The sequence below is a fragment of the Peromyscus eremicus genome, chromosome 17 (assembly GCF_949786415.1).
Source record: "Peromyscus eremicus chromosome 17, PerEre_H2_v1, whole genome shotgun sequence".
Classification (NCBI taxonomy): Eukaryota; Metazoa; Chordata; class Mammalia; order Rodentia; family Cricetidae; genus Peromyscus; species Peromyscus eremicus.
The window spans coordinates 32294308-32320396 of NC_081433.1; the positions used below are offsets into that span (position 1 = coordinate 32294308).

At 41.2% G+C, this 26089-nt stretch overlaps 1 protein-coding gene across 1 annotated transcript in view; it reads right to left on the minus strand.

The window, feature by feature from the left end:
* Positions 1-14908, minus strand: part of Asah1 (N-acylsphingosine amidohydrolase 1) — a 35640-nt gene extending 20732 nt beyond the window's left edge. The window contains exon 1 of the mRNA XM_059244691.1: positions 14751-14908. Within this exon, the coding sequence (XP_059100674.1) occupies positions 14751-14831 (81 nt within the window). The 5' untranslated portion in view covers positions 14832-14908. The remainder of the gene's footprint in view (positions 1-14750) is intronic.
* Between the last annotated feature and the right edge of the window lie 11181 nt (positions 14909-26089).

Here is a 26089-nt window from a genome sequence, read left to right on the forward strand (position 1 = left end):
CCAGAATGTCTACTCTCTGACCTGGGGAACTTCTAAAACCCAATCCAGACACTTACTTCTCCCGCTTCCCCACCACCTCTCTCTGGAGGTCTCATCTCCCTCCGATATAAACACAGTCATCTCCTACTAGATATTCTGTATTTGTGCACATCTCCACTACAATACCACATCGTACTAAATTGGCTGTGTCTTCTCAATGCCATACCGTGTTCCCTGATAGGAAGGCAACCCCAACATTGAGGTCACTGCTGGAGGCAAGGAATGAATAAGACTGCTTCAGGGGTAACTGTTCACACTTAGTGGCAAAATTGAATTCTCTCCTAACACAAAATCAGGCAAAAGAAGTTCATGTAAATGTATGACTCTTGTTACTTCTTCCACGTAAAAAGTATGTTTATCTCCTCACCTCCAGTGACCTAATACTGTGAAAGTAAAATAAAAAGCACAATCTGCACTAAGAAGAGGTCGAGTGGGGAGGAAATTACTGAAATTATACGGGGAGCTCAGACTATCTGGCTGAACTCTTGTGTAGGAATGAAAATCTCAAAATTAACTATTGATAGCATGGCGAGTAGTTAGAGTCATTTCACTCTTGCCAAAATGGCCTTACCATGGGAGAGGTTTCTTGTTTAAGCATGTTGCAAGTGAACTCCTTAACACACAATATTAAGTCTATAGCAAAAAGTAGTTTGTGTTAAATAATATTGATCGTAAAAAGTTCTCGCTCAAAAATGCCTCAACCTCAGCTTGGACCTCAAAAAAAAAAAAGAACAAAACTTTAGTGTTACCAAGCTGTTGGGTGCTGCCATGTTGAAATGCCAGGCTCTCTGCTTCAATATCTAGCAAAAGTTCACAGAAACTCTGATGACTATGTCCAGGTGAGGCTCACAGTCTACAGGGCTGACAGTGAAAACTCAAGTAACAACTATAACTTTTGTTCAATACAGTGCAGTTTGTTTGAAACAGAATCTGACAGTGTGGCCACAGCTAGTCTGTGACTCACTATGGAGACCAGGGTGGCCTTGAACTCATGGAGCTTCCCCTATCTCTAAATGCTAGGACTGCAGGCATGCACCCCCATGCCCAATGACACCCTGCATTTTTTTAAAGTTTTATAAATGTTCCTAAATAAACTTTTTTGCTCAGAAATTGCTTTTTTTACATTTATTTGTTGTTAGTGTGTATGTATGGGACATGTAAAATGGCATTGAGAAATAAATGGTGCAAATATTAACCTGGTGATAATTCCAACAGGAATTCAGTAGATTTTAGGAAGAATAAAAATATATGCTACGAAAACAAACCAGGAACCTCAATACAGGTGATACAAGGATGACATTAGCTTGGGTTCTTCTAGCATAAGAAAAAGGAAGAAAGCAATTATAAACTCCAGGGGACAGGCCTACAAAGGTAAGGTACAAAATAAATACGAATAAAACTCAAGAGCTGCTGGGTACATAGAGCAGTGGCAGTAGCATGCTTATTCAGCTCTGGGCTCAATACCAATAACGCTACAAACAAACAAAACTGCATGATTTTGGACAGCTGGTAGAGGACTTCAGAACTACAGGTAAATAAATCAAATCAAGGCATATTGGACAATGACCAATATTGACAAGAAAAACAGTTTACCATTTCCATTTTCACTGTTCTACAATGAAACATGTAACAATGTTCAGAAGGGGGTATTATTACCATTGCAATGATTCTATCAAAATTTACTAAGCAAGAGTGAAAACAAAACAAAAAAGTAGAACTGAAGAAGAAAGGAAGAACCCAGGGGAGACAATGATGTCTGGGGTGCTAGCCAAGGCAATGAGGTAAAAAAAGAGCATCTGAAATGGAAAAGAGGTAATGTTTAATGTTGAATACAAAACTCCAAAGGAATCCATAGAAATATTAAGCATAAGTCTGCAAGACTCCAGATCAATCTACCAAATTAACAATCATATATCTATAGAGTGAAAAGCTAAAATAAGGGAAAACTATCCCATTTACAAAAGCATCCAAGGAATGCCTATGGACAAAGTACACATGTACAGTCCCATTCCATTACTGCATGCTGAGGCAGGAGGATCATAAGCTCAAGCCAGTCTGAGCTATAAGGGAGACTGTCTCAAACACAAACACAAAACAAAAGAGTATTTAGAAATAAACCTCGCCAAGGAAATTCAAAACTTGCACATCTAAAACTACAAAACACTGCCCAACAAAATTAAAGATAACATAGGTAAATAAAAGCTGTCAGGTTCATGGAGTGGAAGACTTAATTCTGTTAACATTCCTAAATTAATCCACAGGTTTCAGCATTAAGAATGGCTAAAATAATCTTGGAAAAATTTTGTTTTAAAACTTTTTAATAAGTTTTAAAACTTCCTATAAGAAATGGGACTATGTGGGAAAGGAAGGGGTCTGCAGGAAGAAGGGAACACAGGAGATGGAAGGGGAAAGAGAAAGGTAGGTATCGTGAGTCTCGTTGAATCTCTCTCTCTCTCTCTCTCTCTCTCTCTCTCTCTCTCTGACACACACACACACACACACACACACACACACACACACACACACACACCACGAAAGCAGAAGGGGACTCTTTGGGGTGCAAAGGGACCAGTGGGAGGGAGAAACAAGGGAAGGTACTGGGGTACAAACACGAGAAAAGAACAATGTTACACATGCATGAAAACGTCATAAGGAAACCTACTATTTTGTGTGCTTGCTAAAAACATTAATTAAAATGAAGCTAAAAATTTACGACAATAGTAAGTGTAGGTGTAAGTAAGTTACTATATGATCTTCCCACACTTAAATGAGAAAGCAGAAATCTTATGGCAATCATATTAATAATAAGTCTTGACCACACTGGCTGACAGTGGGTGCTATCATGGGTATAAATACATAAAACAATGGAATAGAACCAGGAGTCCAAAAGTAAGTCCACATTTACAATGCTTCATATTGTATACCTGACAATATACACCTATAACATATTAGAAACATCTTACAATTCAGTAATAAAAAGGCAGCTTAATTTTTAAAACAGACAAAAGATCCGAGTAGACATTTTTTTTCAGGGAGATATGCAAATGACTCATAAGCACAGAAGAGACGCCCAGCATCCACTCCGCCTACTGTGATGAGAAACAGTAACAGCGCATGTTGCTAAGGGCATGAAGAAACTGGGATCGCTCAGGCTGAGAGCAAGATACAAAACAGCAGCTGCTTTACCAAACTATCTGGCAGTTCCTCAGTCAGGTAAACATGCCATAAAACCCAGCAATCCTGATTCCAAGTCTATCCCAAGAGATAAGAAGACATAAGCTCCTACAAAAACATGTTTGTGATATTTACAGGAGTGTTACTCATACTGGCCAAAAAGTGGGAGAGCCCAAACGTCCAGCAACTGCAGGATAGACAAACAAAATGAGGTATATCTTAGGATGGAATATTATTTGGCAAGAAGAAATGAAGAACTGATACATGCTACAAGAAGGATGAGCCATAAACAACTATCCCATGTAGTAGATGCCAGTCACAAAGGACCATATACTGTATAGTGCCCTCCGAAATATACAGAACAGGCAAATCCATAGTGAGGTTGCTTAGGGCTGGGAATTGGAAACTAATGGGTAAATGAGGAGGGTTCCCTCTTGGGGGGTAAATTGTCCTAAACTAAAGGGCAACAATGACTGCACAATTCTGTGACGATGCTGAAGCTATTTTAGTATGTGTGTGTGTGTAATACACACATGTGCATCTGTGCGTCACACACACACACACACACACACACACACACACACACACGTCCACTGTGAAGGCCAGAGGAGGGCACTATGTGTCCTGCCCTATCACCTTCTGCCTTATTCTTTTGAGAAAAGGTCTTTTTTAATGAATCTGGAAATCCGTGTTTTGGCTGGGCTAGCTTGGTTAGCCATTCCCAGCAATCCTCCTGTCTCTACCCTGATGGGATTGTGGCAGGATATGGTCACAATTGGCACATGTAGAGGCCTGAGACAGATGTCTGGAATCACACTCATTGCTCTTCCACCTATTGACTGAGTCAGGGCTATTAATCAAACTCAGAGTTCACAGATATAGCTAATCTTGCTGGCCAGCTTGCTCTGGGGATCCCTTTTCTCCACCTTCTGAGCCTAAGAACTGCAGGCTGGTTATCTCACCCAAGTGGCATTTACATGGATTTCTGGAGTCTTGAACTCTGGTCTTTGTAGCAGGCTTTCTTTGAGCAGCCAACCAGCTCCCAAGTCAAGACAGAGAGATTTCTTGTTAGTTATGAACGGCCTTAGCTTAGGTTCATTTCTTGCTAGCTCTTATAACTAAATTTAACCTGATTCTCTTCATCTACGTGTTACCTAGGGGACTTTTACCCTTCTTTCATTCTGTATGTCCTACTCTGTGTCTGTCTGTCTGGCCCTGGGAGTCTCCTTCTGTTTCTCACTTGTTCTCTCCCCTTCTCTCCTCCTTGAGCCTAAATTCCTCCTCCTATTTATTCCCTCTGCCTGCCAGCCCCACCTATCCCTCTACTGCCTAGCTATTGGCCATTCAGCTTTTTATTGGACCAATCAGGTGCCTTAGGCAGGCAAGGTAAAACAATAACACACCCTTACATAATGTAACAAATGCAGCATAAACAAATGCAGCACACCTTTACATGCTAAAGTAATATTCCGCAACAGGTCCTCACAGTTGCATGGCAAGTGCTTACCCACTGAGCCATTGCCTCAGTCCTCCTAACTGTGTATTTTTAATGGTGAACTGTATTTCACGAGCGCTATCTCCACAAAGCAATCAGAAGAGCAGTGACAGTGGGAAGAGTGTTTAAAATAAGCTCTTTATCCATCATTGCGCACGAGATAGGCGACACCCGGACCTAATTAATTCTGCCATATATAGTGCAGCCACATCATTAGTATCGATATGAACAAAGATAACTTATTAATTTGTAGTGCCCACATATCACGGCTGCAAGCAAAGGAGCTCAGCTGTAAAAACTAGTGTGCCAGGAGACACCTGCTCTGGATGCACTGATACTGAGCAGGTAAATACCTAGTCAGCTAAGAAGCAACTGAAGGTGGCTGTTCTCAGGAGTGGACTGGAGGAGAAAAACTGGACTAGGAGACTAACTTTTCATAAGCCTGTCCATGTTATCCCACTCTCTTTACCCATGCACACCTGATATATATTTCCAAATATTAATTCTTTGACTTGTGTGGTTTTATTTTACATTATATGGGGAATTTTTCAGAGAATTATTCTCTGACATTTTTAAATGTTTGAAACTATCATTATCTGAAGTTATTGTAAAGCAATAAAAGCTCCCGCAAGCATGGCAAGATGATGCACCCAGTACTCCCAGCATTTGGGAGGCCTAGGCAGGAAGACCATGGGTTCAAGGTCATCTTCGGCACATACTGAGTTCAAAGCCAGCTGGCTATTTGAGTCCCTGTCTCAAATAACAGAAAGAAGGAAGGGGAGACTGGGAGATACCTCAGTGAATAAAAGCACCAGCTGGGAAAATAACTGTGAGGACCTGAGTAAGAAGTCTGAGAACCCTATAAAAGCATAGCACAGAGCACAAGAGGCTGTAACCCCAGCACTCCTACAGGGAGATGGGAGACAAAGACGGGAGAATGCCCGGAAGCTGGCGAGCTGCTAGCATGACATATAAAAATAAAATGACCCTGTCTCAAACAAGGTGTAAGGCAAAGACCAACAACCGAGGTTGTCCTCTGGCCTCCCACATGAGTGGTGGCATGTATGTGCCTGCATTTAAACACACAAATGTGTACACACACACACACATACACACACACACACACAAAGAGACAGAGAGACACAGAGAAAGGCTAGTCCTTGTTTAATAAACTTTAGGATGGTCACTATAAAATAGTACTCTATTAAAGAAAGTCTTCAACTACAAATACAAATTTTCAAAACAACATTTAGTGGGGGCTAGAGGGATGGCTCAGTAGTGAAGAGTACTGGCTGCTTTTCTAGAGGACCCAACTTTCCAGCACCCACATGGTAGCTCACAACCATCTGTAACTCCAGTTCCAGGGGATCTGACACCCTCTTCTGGCTTCTTTGGGCACTGCACACATGTGGTACACAGACATATATGCAGACAAACTACCCATACACATAAAATAATCAAATAAAAATAAAAGCTATTCTTTTAATAAGGTGAATAATTACTAACTTTATAAATGCAATTCTGATTTATATTAACATGAGCAACATAAAATTCTTCTAAATATCCATACTTTTAGTTAGGTTTATAGTGGATCTGAGAGCTAGATGGCTCAGGAGTTAAGCATGCACAATGCTCTTGTAAAAGACCCACATTTAGTTCCCAGAACCCATGTTAGATGGCTCACAACCACCTGTAGCTGGACCTCCAGGGAATCTGAGGCCCTCTTCTGACTCCTGAGGGCATCCTCACTTATATGGCATACACTCATACAAACACATAAATAAAAATAAGTATTAAGAAACCTGACTCGATTTACAAATATCCCATTTCTGACCTTTCACTCAGTTTCAGATGACTGGGGTCTGTACAGTCACGTTCAGAATGCTGGGCTCAGCTCCACTAGCCATGACACACTGGTGACAGATCAGAGCCCAGGGCTTCTCCTGCTCTACCACAGCTTCCCACAGCATAACAATAAAATCAGTGCTTCCAGGACTGGGAAGACAGCTCAGTGAGTGGATAAAGTGCTTGCTGCTCAAGCATGAGAGCTGTGTTTAAATCCCCAGCTCACACAAAGAAAACCAGGCATGGTGGCACACACCCCAGAGCCGAGGGTACATAGAAGCAGGATAGACCTAAGGACTTCCTGGCCAGCCAATGAAGCTAAAATGGTTCAGGTAAGCACTTGTCTCAAATATGGTAGAGATCAATATAGATGAGGTATAATGTTACCTTTGGCCTCCGTATGTGCACACAGAGGAGTGCAAAACACACACACACACACACACACACACACACACACACACACACACACACACAGTGCTTCAGCTTGATTCCTAACAGAGAATAAACTGCATATAGTCCAGATCTTTTCATGATAACCAGACTAAATTAAGCAAATAAATAATGAAACATACTATCCCTTCCTCATTATATTTGCATGTCATAGGATCTAAAGCTAATATAAAAATCAAATTACAGGCACATCGCTTATTGGACATCTGTGAGGGAAACTGAAAGTGGGCAGTCAGGTCTTTAGGAATGAAGCTGACCTGTCCAAGTGGTAAGAACTGAAAAACAGCTGGGTGGTAGTGGCACACACCTTTAATTCCCAGCACTCAGGAGGCAGAGACAGGTGGATCTGAGTTCGAGACCAGCCTGGTGTACAGAGCAAGATCCAGGATAGCCAGGGCTGCACAGAGAAACCTTGTTCCAAAAAACAGACAGACAAAAAACATATATATATATATATGATCTGATGGAAATAGCTAGAGAGACGTCTAGAAGACGAGCCAGGATATGGGGGTCTAGGAATAATAAGAACATTTGAATCCACTGGAACAGACAAGCTCTTCTACAGAGTATAAATGAGAAAAGGAGAAATAGTCAAAAGCCTAGTGAGTTTCCCATGTGTGCCAAGTAAAGAAGAGCCCAGCAAAGTTAACACAGCAGCCCAAATGGGAGAGTTTAGTATGACAGGACAGGCAAGGAAATGGAAGGGTTACTTCTTTTAAATACCATTGAGAACGAAATGCCCACTCTGCTTGGCAACTAGAGGTTATTGGTCATCTTATTCTGCGTAGTATAGGGACAGAAAATAAATGACAGCAGGGTGAGGAATGATTAGAAGGAAACGAACTGGAGTGAGAAAAATGACTGTTCTCAGTAATAAATCCGAGCAGATCCGGAAGATGTACGACAGTGAGCATATGATTGTGTAATGAATTGCTAAAATGCGCTACAATTTTATGTGTGTGGTGAAACTGTTGGCATTAGCAGTGATGATCACAAAGCTTCTATTAATCTCTTAAGCCCTAGATGGTTTTGTCCATGTTACTGTCCTACAAAGGAAAGAATGCACAGGTATAATTTGTTCTCTTAGTGCTCTGCCAGAGTCCTTCCTGAACACTGGCATTGAGTCAGCCAACATGATAAACTAGGCTACTGCCCTCTTAAGTGGTTGATTCATCTACTGTTTATTTAAATATCAGTAGCTTACTAGGGTGCATTCAGTTAAAGCCCAGAAGGCATGACAGCAACTATGTTTCTCTCCATCTAAATTATGTTTGTTAAGAAACATGCCCTTTCATTCTCCCAAGTGCTGGGATTAAAGGCGTGTGCCACCACTGCCCAGCTCATCACATTATAACTTAGTGGACTCTTCATAGATGCAATGGTGAGGAATAACTTAAGATGACCTTCAGTTACCTATACTGAAAAAAGCCTCAAACACAAGACTTTTAAAAAGCCCAGTTGATGTTCCAAACCAAATAACTCATTTATCTTTTAAAACTAGCCCTCATCCATATTCACACGTTTTGAAATATGTTTAGTCATTTTGAAATATATTAGTGACCAGCCAAAATACACTTGGCTAGACTCTAATATATAGTTTATCGTTTATATAATGATTCAAACTAAACAAACAAGACAACAAAACCTGAAAAGCAACCGCCTCCCATTCTGTCAGAGAATAAAGTTATCAATCTTCCAGGCAGTTCGGAAGGGCCTTTTGAAAACTGGACCCCAATATCTTCAAGATCAGTGAAATTTTTTAATAGTGCCTCATCACAAAAAGCTCCCAATTTTCAATCTGTAAGTGAAGATTTTAAAACAAAATAAGTCCCCTCCACATAACATCTGTCTTTTTCTTTATTTTAATGAGAACAGTTCAATGACAATAAAATGGCCATAAACCAGACTACAAAGAAAATTACTGATTTTTGTTTTACACTTATTTTTCTTATTCACAGAAGACCTGTGAAAACACTTCTCCAATTAGATCCCAGTAGACTGACTAAATGTTGATATTCATTATTCTGCATTGTGGGATATTTTTACACTATGTGAAGGTGTTTTGTGGTGATTGGTGTAATAAAAATCTCAATGGCCAATAGCTAGGCAGGAAGTATAGGCAGGACTTCCAAGCAGAGAAAGGAAAAGGAGGAAGAATCTAGAGGGTGGAGTCACCAGATAGAGAGGAAACAGGAGGTGCAAGATGAAAAAGAGGTAATGCCATGTGACACATGTAGATGAAATAAACATGTTAATTTAAGTTATAAGAGCTAGTTGAGACAAGCCTAAGCTAAAGGCCAAACTTTCAAAATTAATAAGACGTCTCTGTGTCATTATTTGTGAGCTGGTAGCCAAAAGAAAAGTCTACCTACAGTTGGCGCCCAATGTGGGGAGCTGGCAGCCAAAAGAAAATCCACCTACAGTTGGCACCCAACGTAGGGAGCTGGCAGCCAAAAGAAAAATCCACCTACAGTTGGCGCCCAATGTGGGGCATGTAAATCTACATAGGGTCTGAGAAAACTGGAAAAAAAAAAGTTCCGAGTAGGCTCTGCGCTTGCAGCATACACAGGCACAGTTCTTTTAAGAGGCCCTGCTACCAAGCACCTGAATGGCGTTTATGAGCACCTGGCAGCACACTATTTGGTGGCAGGAGACTAGGCAGAAATGCCTACTGCAGCATGGACAGAAACTTCCCAGAGCTTGGGCGGATAAGACCAGCTCTAGGCCAGGACCCGCAGACATGAGGCTCCACTCTCACCAACCAAAAGGGAGCAGAACCAGCTGCCAGGCCATGTGTTAAATGTAGCCATGTGGCAGACAGCTTAGCTGTTGCTTAGCAGTTTAAGGTTTGGCTCACTCGATCAGAGAACACTGTAGATGCACAGAAAGTCAGGTCTAGACTGAGGAAACCTCTGAACAGACATAGTATACTTTAAAATGTGCTGAGATACTAAAGAAAAAGAAATGGGTATAGACAGTTATAAAAAAATAAATAGTTTAAAAATAATAAAGTCTTTAAAGTAACATAATAGGAAAAAGCCACATAAAGATGGGAAAGACACAGGGCATCTGGATCCTGTATGGTGCTTTGTTGACTTTGAATTTTTTAAATGCTAGTGTACAAAAAACAATAGCTGCTGAGAACCACTGGATTATAGAAACTGCTAAATTAAGCCAACATATATATTTTAAGAATGTCTTCACTACAGAATGGAAGTCAAAAAGTATGTTATGGCTTTGTTTTCACAGGAACCAAAAAGTTATGGTTCTTTTCAAAATTAATGAAGATCAGATTTGACTAGGGGAGACCTCCTGAAAATCTTGACTACAGACAAAAAAAAAAAAAGAAACCAAGAAAGACTACAAGATAGGTTACCTGTATGCTGATCCCTCTACACAGGAACAGCTCTGAGACTGGATGAGACATGATAAATCTTGCTGGCTACAGAGTTCCCATGAATTATTATTACATGTCATCCTTTCATATGACACAGATAGTGATTTAGTTACACAGTCCAAATGGACTTATAAGTTGACAGATGCCTTTTGCCTGCTCAAACATAAAACAAAAAATTATCTTTAGTTGATTTGTACACACCACACATTCCATACTCGTGTTAATATAGATATATATGTTACCTTTAAAAGTTTATGTGTTTTCAGAAAAAAAAGGACCAGACATCAATAAAGACAAGTAGCCCAGGTAATCTCAGAATGCCTCTGTTGCATTTTCCTCAAAATTCTACATCTAGAACAACTTCAAAGCTGCTAGCTGAGATGGTCCAGCCTCAGACTCTCCAGCCAGAAATTCAGATAAGCCCTGCACTTTCCCATTACTCTGAGACTGGACAACAGCTAGCTCTCCCAGGTCTTGACCATTATCTCAATTTTCTCAGGGTCCCCTAAAGATGCCATCACTCCTAGACAACAGGCAGCAGTCTAGAGAACATGACACCCATATTCCCAAGAGGTAGGGTGGGTGGGTTTTGGTCATTTGGTGAGTTATGGATGTTTGTCATCATTTAGAGGTACTGGTTATAAGCTGTTATTGGTAATGGTCAGGAAAAAAGGTGAACAAAGGAGATTAAATTCAGGGACCTCTTTATGGAGGGAAAAAAAGGGGGATATAGAATGCTGGGATAACAGGTTAGATTGTTGAATCTACTTTTGAATACCCACTAGTGTCAAATATTTTATATTAGTATGGATTTTTGTATATTAATACTCTTTTTTTTTCTACTCTTGTTTAAGGTATTGTACATATGCAGCTCATTTAAAAATGTAATGTAGCCAGGTGGTGATGGCACACGCCTTTAATCCCAGCACTCGGGAGGCAGAGGCAGGCGGATCTCTGTGAGTTTGAGGCCAGCCTGGGCTACCAAGTGAGTCCCAGGAAAGGCGCAAAGCTACACAGAGAAACCCTGTCTCGAAAAACCAAAAAAAAAAAAAAAAAAAAATGTAATGTAAAGTTCTAATCCTTAAAAGGTATTATTATAAACCATTTAGGATAATTAAGAAACCAAGCTAATAGTTAGTCATCTCTAACAATTGCAGTAGTGTTAGGTGTTTTCAAAGCCATACAGAAATATATTTTAGATAGATAGATAGTCTTCAAACACTTCAAAGACCTACAGATTATGGCATTTAAAATGTTTTAATAACACAAGGCTTTTCATGACAGTGAGACATGTTTGTTCCTGGCAGCACCAATATAATTGAAAAAAGGATGATGGGCATCAAAGAACCTCCATATGGAGTTTCCTTTTATTGTGGCAAAGCTAGCCATTTAGGTTAAAAAAAAAAACTGCCCTTGCCTTGACTACTGAAAGAATGCTCTACAAACTGGACAAGCAGGACACAAAAGAAAGCGACTACTGAACTTTGCCAAGAAAAGGTAGGACAGACCTTCAAAATTCCTGCTTCACAGAAAAGTCTATCAGGTAGTCTAGGCCTATAGGCCAAAGATGGATGCCCCAATGTTACAGATGAACCTTGTATGACTATCCAGGCAGCCAGCTGTCTCTCTCATTTCTATAATTTTGGAAGTTGTTTATTCTGCACTCCCTGTTTACTCAGGTAATAGATCTTTCTCTGGTCTTTGATGGAGCAGAAGACCAGACAGTTACAGTTACAGTGTTCCTTGTTACAAAATTCAGAAAAGAAAAAAAAAAAACTTACATAAGAGATGTAAAGTTTATAATGTTGAGAAACATAAAAGCTTACATTGTTTATCTAAGAAGATGTTTTAAGGTCTAAAAAGATATAATAGAAAATAGTTTAGGTATAAAACTTTGGACTCACTATGATAGGCTAGATAATACAGTATTTTCTCTGAATTTGCCAAATACAAATAGACTGGACATTGTGAGTGTAATTCTTGCCTGATAATTGTTCTGGTTATATATAGTTTTACCATGCTAGAGTTAAAAACTTTCCCTTTTTATTTAGATAGAAAGGGGGAAATGTTGTGGGATATTTGTACACTGTGTGAAGGTGTATTGCTGTGATTGGTATAATAAAAAGCTCAACGGACAATAGCTAGGCAGGAGATATAGGTGGGACTTCCGGGGAGAGAAAGGAAGAGGAGGAGGAATCTAGGAGGGTGGAGTCACCAGACAGAGAGGAAACAGGAGGTGTAAGATGGAAGAGAGGTAATGCCATGTGACAGAACGTAGATTAATATAAACAGGTTAATTTAAGTCATAAGAGCTAGTTGAGACAAGCCTAAGCTAAAGGCCAAGCTTTCATAACTAATAAGTTTCCGTGTTATTGTGTGCCAGCAGCCAAAAGAAAAATCCGCCTACAGTTCTGAGTAAAACTATTAAGTCAATTGAAGTGCTATAGATTTTTCGAATTTTGAAAACAACTAAATATTTTTCGTGGGCTAGGAATGTAGCTCAGTGTTAAGAGTTTGTCTGGTGTGTGCAAGGTCCTGGGTGAGCACTCTAGTACTGAAAGAGCAAATAAGGAAACAAACAATAAAATATCTTTGCTTAAAAACAAAGTATTAAGAAATAAAAATAATAACCAGCGACCAGTACATGAAACTACTCTGCGGTTCCCAACCAACATCACTTAACACCAGACAGGCATGTAGGACCCCGGGGAATTTATGCTCTGTTCTTGGACACAAACACACTCAGGGAATTAAGTTCCTCGGAGACATTAAAATGAGATATGGCAAGCTTATGTCATGATTTTGTGTGCACGTTGATAAAGAGCACCACGTAGCTCAAAACATAACCCTTCTGCGGCCAAGAGAATACTTGTTACCCAATCTAGAACAAATCCTGGATTAAGTTCAAATTCCCTAACAAGTTTTTTTTTTTTAAATTGTTGTTGTTTAACCCGTGGGTGGTTGAAAAGGTATTTTCTCAATCCTTCACTTTGACACTAAACCTAATTTGCTCAACTATTAGTATGTCCCTTTGGTAATCTTTGGATAAAAGGCACTGGCTATCAAAACACCAAATCCTTTCACAATTCTCACAATCCCAACCTAGCTCAGAAAATTTAATTCTCTATCTGCACTAGAGCAAACATTTGGTTCTTCCTTACGATATTTCAATCATTTGTACATAATATGTTTTGGTCACTGAAATTACTCTGGACAGTTTTCTGCATTCTACTTCTATCTGCTAAGTGTTTACTCTGGTGACTGGATAATATCCTGCCTTTTCTTTTCTTTCTTTCTTTTTTTTTTTTTTTAAACTCAGAAAGCATTTCTCCTTCTAGGAATAATAAACTCCTACTGTTCCCACTTTCGATGTCCTGCCGTTTCCACAAGTCATCTGGCTCGGGTAAGGTACATCCAGGTTCCTAGTTATCAAATATGCTGGCACCAAAACAAAGCAAAACAAATAGCCTTAGGTCTATAGCTTGTTTAAAAGAAAGAAAGAAAGAAAGAGAGAGAGAGAGAGAGAGAGAGAGAGAGAGAGAGAGAGAGAAAGAAAGAAAGAAAGAAAGAAAGAAAGAAAGAAAGAAAGAAAGAAAGAAAGGAAAAAAATCAATTCATGAAGTGTCGGTGTCAGACTGTGGCCAAGGGCCTGAATTTTAGAAATGTTTCTGTGAATAATGATGTGACCTCTGGCTAGATTTTCACTCTAGGGCTACTTCCTATTGTATTAAATGCAAGAGTCACGCTAGTCCCTCGCTGCCTCTTGCGGTTTTATAAAAATAAAGTCCCGTGGCCTTGCGACTTGGTCGCGCAGCACCACGGGACAGGCATTCCAAGACTGGGCGTGAAGGCCACAGCCAGTGCAGCTTGCTGGGGGGCTAGCGGGGGGCGGAGGGAGGGTTCCCACTATCTGGACAAAGACTGCATGTGATCCACAGCTTCCTGCGTGGGCTTCTTCAGGAGAAAGCACTTGGTAACCGGGCAGAATATGCCAAAGTCACCGGGCAATCGGTAGCTTTTCCTCTAGAGAGTTCTGCCTACAGCTGGTAGATCAAATATTAACACCAAGATTGGAGAATGACTGAATCCTACCCAGTGGTTCATGGAGGCTAGAACTTCCCTAAAACGTGCTCCCTTTCCAGAGGGCACCAAAGCGACTTCGCCCGGGTTTGCATCCAAGCTCCGCGGGACCGAACCTTAGGTCCCCGCCAGATGCAGCGGGCGAGCAGGTGTGTCCCTTGCTCCCCACCGCCCCGCCACAGCTGCGTCCCCCCCAACCCCCCCACCCCCGACTCCCCATCTGTGCCTGCACCTGCACCCCCATCTGCGCCTCGGCTGGAGCTCACCCACCGGCGGCACTTGCTGTGCCTGGGCGCAGGTGACAGTCGCCGCCAGGAGGAGGACCCAGGTGAAGAGACTCGGGCCCAGCATCTTCCCAGCTGCCGGCGCTGCTCGGAGGGACTCCCTCAGCCGCCGCCGCCGCCGCGGGGACCACCTCGGCTTGGAACAGGCCGCGCCCCCGACGCGTGACCCCGAGCCACACCATCCACGGCGGGGGACACGCCAGAGGCGGAGGAGACGCGGGCCCCAGAGTGTAGACCACGCACAAGGCCAGAGTGGGGCTGCGCCCCCGGCACTCCGGGCAGTGGTTTCGTCCAGCCTTAGCCACGCCCCCCAGGGCGGGGCTTCTAGCTTTGCCCAGGACTTCACCCTCTTGGATTGCCCCGGCTGGGGCTGGGCTCCGGGTGCAGGAGGATCGATCCCTCTGGGCCGGACCCCACTGACTCGGGAGAGGTCGGCTCCTAGGCGTGGTGGTTCCTAAGCCCACCAAACGGACCCAGAGTCTCAGAGCATACCGTCAGACCCAGTTTGTCCTCCGGGGAAGGCTGGCCCCAAGTGAGTCACCCTATATATCCTGCCCGAGGGGCATCACTGCCTTGAGGGGCAGGTGTCTGGGCCAGGACCGGGAAGTGTCATCACTCGGGGTGCTCTAGGCTGTGAATTACCTGCCTGGGATTTCATGGCACTGCTAAATGCTAAGATTTGGACTTTGATTTTTTTGCTCTTATGTCCGGGGTTGGAGAGGTCGAAGGGTGGGACCTTCATCGACCAATTTGTTGAGTTATTCAACTAAAGTGTTTTCGTTTAGCTCATGAGACTTCAGTTTAGCCGACCTGACCTAAACCTGGGACAGGTTTCTTCACAGTCTACTTCTGAAAAGCAGATCGACAGAAGTATAATACTTGCTTGGCTTTCGCATCATCCTTGGACAAGGCTCGCCGTAATAGGGTGAGTTACCTAGAATCCAACAGGAAAATTTGCCTTCTGGATTTACATTTTCTGCTTCAACGACAGACATCTCACGAAGTTTTGGGGTTTTGTTTTGTTTTGGCGGGGGTGGAGTGAGGGGAGGTTTAATGCAGCATTAAAACTCATTCAGAACCATTAAAATCTGATTTAATTCCCACCCCACCCCAGTACTGGGGGATCTGTGTATTTCTCCTTTCTTTTTCGTGTGTGTGTGTGTGTGTGTGTGTGTGTGTGTGTGTGTGTGTGTGTGTGTGTTGTAATAGTTTTGCCAGTTATATTGCTTCCTTAGAAAATGCAAACAAGGCCGGGTGGCAGTGGCACACACCTTTGATCCCAGCACTCAGGGGCGGGGAGGGGGGACCAGAGCCAGGCAGATCTCTGTGAGTTCAAGGCCAGCCTGGTCTACAGAGCGAGGTCCAGGACAGGCATCAAAATTACACAGAGAAACCCTGTCTCGAAAAACAAAAAACAAAACAAAGAAAGAAAGAAAGAAAGAAAGAAAGAAAGAAAGAAAGAAAGAAAGGAAGGAAGGAAGGAAGGAAGGAAGGAAGGAGGAAGGAGGGAGGGAGGGAGGGAGGGAGGGAGGGAAGAAGGAAAGGAAGGAAGAAAGAAAGAAAGAAAGAAAGAAAGAAAGAAAGAAAGAAAGAAAGAAAGAAAGAAGAAAGAAAGAAAGAAAGAAAGAAAGAAAGAAAGAAAGAAAGAAAGAAAGAAAGAAGGAAGGAAAATGCAAACAATCCTTGTTGAAGGTTGGGAAATGAGAAATTGATGTGGTTTTCACCACCCTAAATTTGGAGGCATATGATAAACAAGTTGTTTTCTTTGAGGAAGTTTAAGTGTTGAAACACAGCACAGGATTGACACACACTTGGGTTCCTGCTTAGGTCAACAAGATCGGAAAATACTCACTTTTTGAAGGGGAGCACCGAGGGCAGCTGTAGGCAGCCCCAAACTCAGGATCCTGAGGCAGAAGGCTACTTTCAGTCACTGACTGTGGTTTCAAACTAGTCTGGACCACATGGCAGGACTTCATCTCCAAAACAGAGAAAACAGAATACTGCGACACACAGCTCCCTTCTGACACTAGATGTGAGGAAGCAACAAAGAGACACGAAGTTCTTCCCTTATGAAGCTTACTAGATGGGAAATAGTAAACACCATGCATATGAGCATAGTCCAGATTTTTAATATAACATTTGGCTTAAAGAAATAATGTTATGCCGGGCAGTGGTGGCACTGGCCTTTAATCCCAGCACTCAGGAGGCAGAGCCAGGCGGATCTCTGTGAGTTTAAGGCCAGCCTGGTCTACAGAGTGAGATCCAGGACAGGTACCAAAACTACACAGAGAAACTCTGTCTCGAAAAAAAAAAAAAAAAATTATAGTGCTAAGTTTAACTACTTCAGGACTTCCAAGCTCATTTCTTCACGCTAACCAAAACTGAGGAAATAATGTATATTCATATAAATGCTTTCAAAATAAAGGCATTTTCAGGCGCCAGGCTGAGCTCTCTCATCCAATCCATGAGAGAGAGGAGGGATTCTGCAGACGAGGGACGTGGAGATCATGATGGGAAGAAGTGCAGAGATGACCGGCCACACTAGTGGAAGCCCATGAACTGTAGACTAGTGGCTGTGAAACCCCCTGGAGGACTGGACTAGGCCCTCTGGATAAGGAAGACGGTTGTTTGGCTCGAACTGTTTGGGGAATACCCAGGCAAGGGGATCGAAATCTGTCCTTTGGGAATGCGGTGCCTGTGGTATGACACCTTGTGCAGCAGCCTTGGTACAGCGGGAAGGGACTTGGACCTGCCTGGGCTCAGTGGGCCCGGCTCTGCTGACTCCCCATGGGAGACCTTGATTTGGGGGATGTAGGGATGTGGGGTGGCTTGGGAGGGAGGGCTAGGAGGAGGGAGGAGGTGGGATCTATGGGTGGTATGTAGAGTTAGTAGAAAATTTCTTAATAAAGAAAAAAAAGAATGTAAAAAAATAAAGGCATTTCATGGAACAAAAACAAAACAAACAAAAACAAGGACATCAGGCAGAAACTAAAGAAATCTGGAGACATGATTGTTAGTTAATGTTTTTAAAGCATCCAGCATATTCAGGCAGTGTGGCTTGAGCAGAGGAATGAGGGAGAAATAAATTAAGTCAGAAGTAAAAAGAAAGGAAAACAGATCAAAGACGAGAGCCATTATAAAGACTGGCACTTCCCTCTGGGGATTTTTATAGTGCTGAATACACATGTTCAGTGTTGAATCTGCCTAATTACCATGAAGTTTAAAGTAAGTCTATCAGAAGTAGAGAATCCCGTTTTTAAGTAGCTATTACCAAACCAAATGGCTACTTGATTAGTTCACCTTAATTACTACTGAGAGTAATTTCAGCATGTCACCAGACCTATCTTTTACGTATGAAATAGTATTTGGTAGTTAGGTGATCTAACGAACTTAAGATGCTTTATAAGGTAAGTTCACATAAATTGACATGATAACTGTATGCACAATCTTCATATAAACAATTTTCAAAATCTACCTTATACTATTGATTTTTCTTTTCAGATAAATTAAATTTAAATCTCCTTCCTTGAGAGTACATCATGTTATATATGTTTCCCCTCACCACACACACACACACACACACACACACACACACACACACACACACAGACACTAACATCTTTTTTGAGTGCGGTGCTGGGCCTTGAACCCAGGGTTTTGCAAATGCTAAATGAAGCTTGTATCACTGACTTCTATCCCTGGACCCCTTTTTACTTTTTGAGTCAAGGCTTCACCAGGCTGGATTAGAGAACTCAGGATTTTCAAGTCACTAATATTACAGGTGTCCAATCTTTTTTTAAATCTCTATTCCCAATGCTAAAAATGTACAGAAAGTCAGAGCAAAATATGACTATAGGAAACTTTATAGTGATTTAAGCATACTGATGTACCGATAGAGATGATATTGAAATGTATATGTGAATGATTATGTATGTAGAAAAGGTGATTCAAACTCTCCAGAGAAGTATCAAGTCTGAGAATTGGATAACCTGTTTAATATGCAAAAGTCAGTGTAAGTATTCAAATTGCTTATAGGAATAGCTGAAGTTCTTCATAACCCATAGACATCTGAATCTCCTATGAAACATGCCTAGGTTCCCCAGGTGGAGCTTTGATTTAAAATAATTGTAACCTAATCTCCTCAACCTAAAAGAAATACAGCACTTACCCAGAAAGTATGACTCGATTTAATAAATACTGAGTATATAACAGTTTGTACTAGAAGGTAAGAAATATGGAGATAATATTTCAGTTTGAAAAATAAGTGTTTTAACAGAATAGTTTACCAAATTTAAATATACATGTTTTTACAAGCAAAAAGAAAAAAAAGCTTAGAGGGGCTGGGTATGTTTTTAGACACCTGTAACCTAGAACTTCAGTAAGCCTGTGAGATCTGCCATGATCTCAAACAAATTATATATATTTAATTTTTTTCTAGTTTTTCAAGACAGGGTTTTTCTGTGTCACGACCCTGGCTGTCCTGGAACTAACTCTGTAGACCAGGCTGGTTTTGAACTCACAATGATCTGCCCGCCTCTGCCTCCCAAGTGCTGGGATTAAAGGCATGCTCCACCACCTCTCAGCAATTATATTTAATTTTAAAAGGCCCGGTACATCTAAAATGTTAATATGTGTTTTAAGAGAAGTCTTTGTCTGTCTTCCAGGAAAGAATACAAATGGTAAGAGGTGAAAAATAGAAAATTAGAGTCATATAAAGTCAACACATTTTCTTTCTTCTGGTTGCTTTACCATGCCATGGGTTACTTGTTTTTTTCTATTCACTATTAGTGTTTTAAAAATATGAAATATTACCTCAGCTTGAGATAAAGTGATCCTTTTTTTTGTTACAAAGCTAACAATTTAGAGCTCACATTTAATCTAATTGTCCCTCTATAAATGTCAAAATAAAGGTTATAATGATTATCTTTCCATTTATCCTAAGCCCTTATTTCTTTGTGAAGCATTGTGAAGTGTTATTGAGTCAATGACAATTTAAATGTGTTATATTTGAAGAGCCACTTTAAAAAAAAAAATCCTGTCTTGCCGGGCAGTGGTGTCGCACACCTTTAATCCCAGCACTTGGGAGGCAGAGTCAGGCAGATCTCAGTGAGTTCGAGGCCAGCCTGGTCTACAAAGCAAGTTCCAGGAAAGGCGCAAAGCTACACAGAGAAACCCTGTCTCGAAAAACAAAAACAAAAAACCAAACAAACAAAAAATCCTGTCCTGTTTGACATTTTCCTTAATGAGATTTGCTTCTGACCAGGATATTACTCATTTATTTTTTTTCATATGTGCCAGAGCCTTGTACATTCTAAACATGGACTTCACCTATAATTGAGCTACAGCCCTGGCCCTGAAGCTTATTTTCAACTTAAATCCTACAACAGCTAAACTGTTATAACTTTATGTATCACCTACTTTACATAAGGATTATAATTAGCGATTTAATGCTTCAACAAATTGTTTCTAGTGTGTAATAAATTTGTTCTCTCAAAAAAAATTGAACACTTAATACTGGTGCTAGGAAAATTTAGTGAATAAATGATTATTGTCCTCTGGAGCTTTCAGCCTCCCAACAGAGAAAAGTAGAAATGGAAGGCAAAGTATAAATCCAAAGAATATCATGAAAAGTTTCAATATAGCTAGCCCATTAGGCCAGAATCAACTCTCTGACTTACACTGTGGATGTTTCACAGATCTTGGTTCCAATCTTGTCATGTAGCAGCTACAGGATTGGAATGAGATGTAACCTTATCCCTCTGTGTGTGTGGGAAGGGGGGGCAAGGGAAGTGGGCCCTGGCTGGCCTACAACATTTAAAATTACTCTGTTCCTCTTGCCGAAATGCTTGGCTTAGGTCTTACTCAGATGCTTGTATCCAACAAACCGATTTGAAGTCAGGACTCGTGCTAGATAGTCAAAGCAGTTGCTTTCTCTCTTCTGGCAGAGAAGAGGAAGTTTGCAGTCCAAAGCAGCTGGCATTCATGCCACAGACTTGACGGGAGCCACTTAAGATGAAGGAGATACAGTGGACAGCGCAATGGAACGATCCGAAGAAACTGGGTCATTGGTGACATTGTTAGGATGTTAGGTCGATCCGTCCCACAGCCTGTCTGACAGCTGGACTCTGTTTCCATGAGCCACTGCACTGTACTGCTGAAGCCTTAGTATAAAGCGTGTTGCTCCTTATTACAAAACTCAAGTTGCTTTGCTTGCCAGGGGAACTGTGGTGGAGAGCAACCTCCCTGATACACACAGAAAACTGCGATCACCTTCTAAATAGGAGAAGAGGATTACTGTAAAACTGTGAAGCTTGCTCCTCCATTCCTTCACCAATTCAGGAACCTTGCTTGTCTTCTACTAAATTTTATGCTTCTAGTTTTGAGTTCTTTTCCTCAGAAAGAAACACCCAAATTATATGAGCTTCGGGCCTCCCAAAACCAAGACCTACATCAGATACTTTGAGGAAGAGAACTTGACCTTTCTCTCTGAGTTCTTCCATTGATGTTTCTCTAAGGGAGGAGTGCCTTGCCTAATTGGTAGATAGCTCTAAGAGTCATAGCATGTGCGTGACCCGATCTTTCCTTGGCTCCCTCATTCACATCTGCCTTCCAGAGCAATATGCTCACTGCATAGAACCCTAGATGATAAGATCTGAAGTAGAAGTAGTTGCTGCCTTTGAACATGTTTTCCCAGATAGGAAAATCTCCGAGGGACTCTTAAAAATACAGTTGTAACAAGATGGCTTGTAAATTCCAGAAAAAGCGCCTTGAAAGGAGAGCTTCGGAAGACATGTAGAGAAAGCAGTCAGCTTTGGAAGACACAGAGGGAAAACACTTAAGGAGGGAAGCTTTTCTAAGTCTTTGCCACCAGGCTGCTAGTGATGAAGGTTCTGTCCCAGGCCCAGCGGCACCCTGCACTCATACCCTCTTATCTTATCAACTGGCTGTGTGCCCAGGATGCAATTTGTGTTTGTCAGTTAACTGGATGTACGGACCCACTCCAGAGGAAAAGACGAAATCTCATTTTGACATGAAGTCTAAGCTGTTCTGTCTGCTGCACTACAGTCAGCAACCAAGTTAATCTCTAATCCTATCTAACATCTGTGTATATTTCTCAGCTGTTTCTCAGAAAAGTGAGAAGTATGACGGCCTCCTTCAATGACAAGTCAAAGCAGTTACAACAATTGTGGCACTGGTCTACGTATAAAAAGGTCTAACTGACTCACTAATGTACAAGCTGGACAATAGGTGTGCTATCAAAGCTACACACACCAGTTACACACTAATGCCCAACCTCAAGTTTACAACTGAAGAGAAAACAATGCACAGTCAACTCCCACTCAGTATTTTATACATTTGGAGGTAGGGTCTTTAAGAGGTGATTTCACGGCGGCTGTCCCTCAGGTGCAGGATTGGAGCCTGAATAAAAGAGGCTCTTCATGCCATCTTTGGCCTCTCCTGTCCTTTGCCTTCGGCTATGTGAGGGGCCAGTAAGGAGGCTTTTATCAGAGGCTTGAGCTCTGATAGCGGACTTTCCAGCTCTAAATGGGAGGCAATTTTAAAATTCATATATATGTATATATATTATAAATTAAAATTTTAGTATACATATATTACTCTCTCTCTCTCTCTCTCTCTCTCTCTCTCTCTCTCTCTGTGTGTGTGTGTGTGTGTGTGTGTGTGTGTGTGTGTGTTGAGACAGGGTCTTGGACTGACCTAGAACTTGCTATAGAGAACAGGCATGACTTAAACTGGCGGTAGCTTACCCAGCTCTGCCTGTCTAGTGCTCGGATTACAGAACTGTGCTGCAATGCTGAGCTACATTAACCAGTCCTAAGCAGTTGTTGTTATTGTTGTTGCAAATAAACCATGACATGACACACTATCACTTCTTCAGTTTTCTGTTAGGAAACAGCCATTCAGTTTTTCCTCTTTTGCTTAGGACAAAAATCTTTCGGTCATCTTTGACTTTTATCTTTCTTGATGCACACTCACCACACCAGCAAATCTTTCTGGATTTACCGTCAACCTGTATGGTATCCAGAATCTAACATTTCTGTACATTCCCATTGCCTTGGTCCATGTTACGCTTACCTGGATTATTCCTGCTGTCACCCATCACCCGTATAATCTCTATAAAGACCACGTCTTTCTCTCCTCAAAACCACCCAATTACTTACCTGTTATTCAAAATAAAAGCCAGCGCTCTTACCATGGGCTAGAAAACCGTTCTGGTCTGACTAGCCCCCTGCTACTTCTCTGATCTCTCATCCTACCACTTTGTCCCTTTTTTCATGGTATCTCAGCCTTCTTTATGAGCTTCAGGCATGCTAGGGATGGCCCATATGAGGAACTTACACTTACTGTTCAGTCTTGAGGCATGTTCTCTCCTAGATATACAGGTGGCTCACTCAAACATTTGAATAACTCCTCTTAATGGATTATTCCACCAGAATCATGTATAAGATAGCAATCACCCTATAGATAATCATTAGGTTCCCAGCACTGATAGACCTAACTCTAAATGTTATCACCATTGACTATTTTCCTCTTTATTTGACCAATGTCTGTCTGCCTCTAGCCAGAATGTAAGATCCATGAAGTCATAGACTTTTTTTTAAATTGTTATATTGTCAGTACTTAATACAATGTTTGGCATGGTTTATGAATAGTTATTTAATAAATGAATTCATTAAAATAATTGTAGCCGGGCGCTGGTGGCATACGCCTTTAATCCCAGCACTCGGGAGGCAGAGCCAGGAGGATCTCTGTGAGTTCGAGGCCAGCCTGGTCTACAGAGCAAGATCCAGGAAAGGCACCAAAACTACACAGAGAAACCCTGACCTACATCTCTCTACCTCTTGTGAATTCTCAAATATCCTGTACTTTTCCTTACTAGTGCTTTTGCACACTTTAATTATTGATTAATCACTTAATTATTTGTCTGATGGTTGCATCATACCTGCCACATCAGGCATAATGCCTGGCATAGTGAAGATGCATAGTAGCCACATGACTAATTGACTGACTACTTACAGAGCTGAAGAACCTCAACTGTCTAAACAACAAGGATTCGTGGGCAAATGAGGTCCAGCTCTAACCTGGATTCTGTACACCTGTCCTCTTCATTCTCATCAACCATACTTGTTTCGTTTTTTACTTTCTGTGTCTTATTTTCCCCATATGGGTAGGCATGATGAAGACACTATTCAACCAATATTTGGAAACTCTTCCATTTGTGTTAGGCCTTGGGAGAACTATAGATTATGTATAATACCCTGGGCATCTCAGAATATAACTGATAAGTTTTTCTCTGTTCTCTAGGCTCTAACATGAAGTTTTTAGGGGTTGTTTTTGGATTTCTAATAGATACATGAACATGACCAAACCAACCACAACTGTATATGTTACTTGATCAGAATCATGTCAGAAAACACAAAAATCCATCCTTAGACACTGATGATGAGTGTATATCTTAAACACAACAACCTCAAAGAAGCAAATATACAAATTGTGAAATATTCCCATAGTTAGCCAAAGTGAGTCCCTCTACTTCAAAAGCAGATAAAAGTTCCTATGGTTTGTGTTCTTGCTAGCACTATGTTGATTTGATTTTTAATTCTCATCAGTCTGCTGGCTGAAATGCTCTTTCATGAAAGTTTTATTTTGTAGTTCTCTGGTTACAAACGTGGTGGGCCATTGGAATCTGCTCTCATGAGTCAGTTGTGTTCAATGGCATCACGGGGCACCTTGATTAATCTGTGATATTTATCCTACAGAAATGAGCAAACACTACAAGCCAGAGCTTTCCTTCTGGGAGAGACAGTTGTTAAACATTATCAGTCCATCATTGTTGGTAAGTCTGATATACTTGTAGGCTTTTATATTTTCTTTCTTTCTTTTTTGGTTTTTTGAGACAGGATTTCTCTGTGTAGCTTTGCACCTTTCCTGGAACTCACTCTGTAGCCCAGGCTTGCTGTGGATATCCCTCGGTATGCTGTGAATGTGTTATTCTGATTGGTTAATAATTAAAGTGCTGATTGGCCAGTAGCCAGGCAGGAAGTATAGGCAGGACAAAGAGAGAGGAGAATTCTGGGAACAGGAAGACTGAGTCAGGAGTCGCTATCCAGACACAGAGGAAGCAAGATGTGAAGGCAGAACTGAGAAAAGGTACCAAGCTGTGTGGCTAAATATAAATAACAATTATGGGTTAGTTTAAATATAAGAGCTAGTCAGTGGTAGGCCTGAGCTAATGGCCGAGCAGTTTTCATTAATATAAGCTTCTGAGTGGTTATTTTATAAGTGGGCTGTGGGGCTGCGGGGCTGTGGGGGATTGGTGGGACCAGAGAGAAACTTTCCAGCTACACAGGCTGGCCTCAAACTCACAGAGATCCGCCTGCCTCTGCCTCCGCCTCCCAAGTGCTGGGATTAAAGGTGTGCACCACCACCACCTGGCTATATTTTCTTTAAAATACTACTTTTTGTTTTTTGTCTGTTTAGTAAAACATGAGCTTTTTGAAAACTTCTTGATTATTATTTTCTGTGTGTCATAAATGCTATTTCTTACCCATTGATATATTGTTATGGTTGGCATATGGCTTGAGTGTGCCCTCCCCAAAGGGTTCATGGGAACTTTATATTATGATAATGTTCAGAGTTGATAGGACATTTAAAGGATAAGTACCAGGTAGGAGGTCACTAGGTCATTAGGGACCTTCCCTCAGAAGGGATTAACATAGCTGTCATGGTACTCCGGTCTCTGTGGCTTCTGGAATAACCACATGTTCTTTCCTCTTTGCACACACGCTTAACCACTGTGATGCCATTCACACTTCCATCATCAGAGCCAAGCACCATGTTTTCAAACTTTCCAGAACACAAAGCTAAAGAGACTCCTTTTAAACTATCCAGCAGGAGATATTGAACTACAATTACAGAAAACTGACTAGCACCAATGTATCAAAAATGTGTTTCCCCAGAGAACACCTTGCATTTTTTGCTTTCATGTAGTTTATCTTTAAGAAAAAAATCCTTGGAATATTTTGTACATACACAGAAGAATCTATAGATAATTGATAATATATACAACTTGGTGAGTTTAGAGATAAGCCTAAGTGCATAAAATAACCACTGTCCCCTACACAATAAACCCATTTCTTGCTCCCAACTCTCTTCCTGAAGTTTTGTTTATTTTTTTGTGGTAAAAATAGTTAAAGTTTATCTTCCTAGCAAAAGTATATGATAGAATATTTATTGTTAACTGTGGACATTTTATTTAGAGTAGACAAGATTTATTTACTCTATACAATTGGAACTTTGCATCTT